Source organism: Empidonax traillii, unplaced genomic scaffold, assembly GCF_003031625.1.
Source record: "Empidonax traillii isolate 1590-97213 ecotype Southwest subspecies unplaced genomic scaffold, ASM303162v1 scaffold15559:size9519, whole genome shotgun sequence".
Lineage (NCBI taxonomy): Eukaryota > Metazoa > Chordata > Aves > Passeriformes > Tyrannidae > Empidonax > Empidonax traillii.
Window position 1 is genome coordinate 8,379 of NW_020962908.1, and position 1,141 is coordinate 9,519.

The 1,141-nt window shown below is 55.3% G+C and overlaps 1 protein-coding gene across 1 annotated transcript in view; it reads left to right on the top strand.

Moving 5' to 3' along the window:
* Positions 1 to 1,137, top strand: part of LOC114073690 (protocadherin beta-13-like) — a gene marked incomplete at both ends in the record, with an annotated part of 9,438 nt that extends 8,301 nt beyond the window's left edge. The window contains one exon of the mRNA XM_027911408.1: positions 4 to 1,137. Within this exon, the coding sequence (XP_027767209.1) occupies positions 4 to 1,137 (1,134 nt within the window). The remainder of the gene's footprint in view (positions 1 to 3) is intronic.
* Positions 1,138 to 1,141: the final 4 nt, after the last annotated feature.

The following is a 1,141-nucleotide window of genomic DNA, read 5'->3' on the forward strand; positions in this document are numbered from 1 at the left end:
GAGGACGGCCGCCAGCATTTTCGCTTCGACCGCGCCAGCGGCCGCCTCGTCGTGGCCGACAGGCTGGACCGGGAGCAGCTGTGCGGCCAGGCCGACACCTGCACGCTCCCCTTCGAGCTGCTGCTGGCCGACCCGCTGCAGTTCTTTCGGGTCGAGGTCACCCTCGACGACATCAATGACCATTCGCCCGTTTTCCCTGAGGAAAGAGTCACTTTTGACATTCCTGAAACGAGTGACCCGGGCTCTCGATTTCCTCTGGACGTTGCTCAAGACTTTGATATTGGCAGCAACAGTGTGCAGGCATACAGCATCGCTCCTGAGAACGAATACTTCACTGTCTCCTATGGGAGTCGGATTAGGGGCAAGAAATATGTTGAACTTGTTTTGGAAAAGCCCCTAGATAGAGAGGAGCAGGCAGAGATGGATTTCAGTCTCATTGCAGTAGATGGAGGTTCTCCACCAAGAAGTGGGACCACGCAAATTCACATTATAATTTTAGATGCGAATGACAACGCTCCTGTCTTCACACAGGAGCTGTATAATGTGCAGGTTTTGGAAAATACACCCGAGGGTTCTGCGGTTCTAAATGTGTTGGCAACAGATCAGGACGCTGGCGTTAATGGGGACATCTCCTATGAGATCAGCCAAGCAGTCAGTCAGAGTGACTCAGCATTTGTGATTGACTCCAGGAGTGGGGAAATTAAACTCTCAAAGACTCTGGACTTTGAGGCAGCACAGACTCACGAGCTCAGTGTGAGGGCCAGAGATGGTGGGGGACTTTCAGCAATCTGCAAGGTGTTGGTGGAGGTGTTGGATGTGAATGACAACGCACCCGAGCTGGTGGTCAGTTCCTTCAGCAGTCCCCTCCCCGAGAACTCCGCGCCCGGCACGGTGGTTGCCCTCTTTACTGTCAGGGACCGCGATACCGGCGCCAACGGCAAAGTGTCCTGTGCCCTCGACCATCAGCTCTTCTTCTCCCTGCGGCCAGCCTATAAGAATTACTACGAGCTGGTGACTGTGAGGGCGCTGGACCGGGAGGACACGGCTCAGCACATCCTCAGCGTGACAGCAGCAGACGCGGGGTCCCCTCCTCTCACTACCACCCACACCTTCACCGTGGACATCTCGGATGTCAACGACA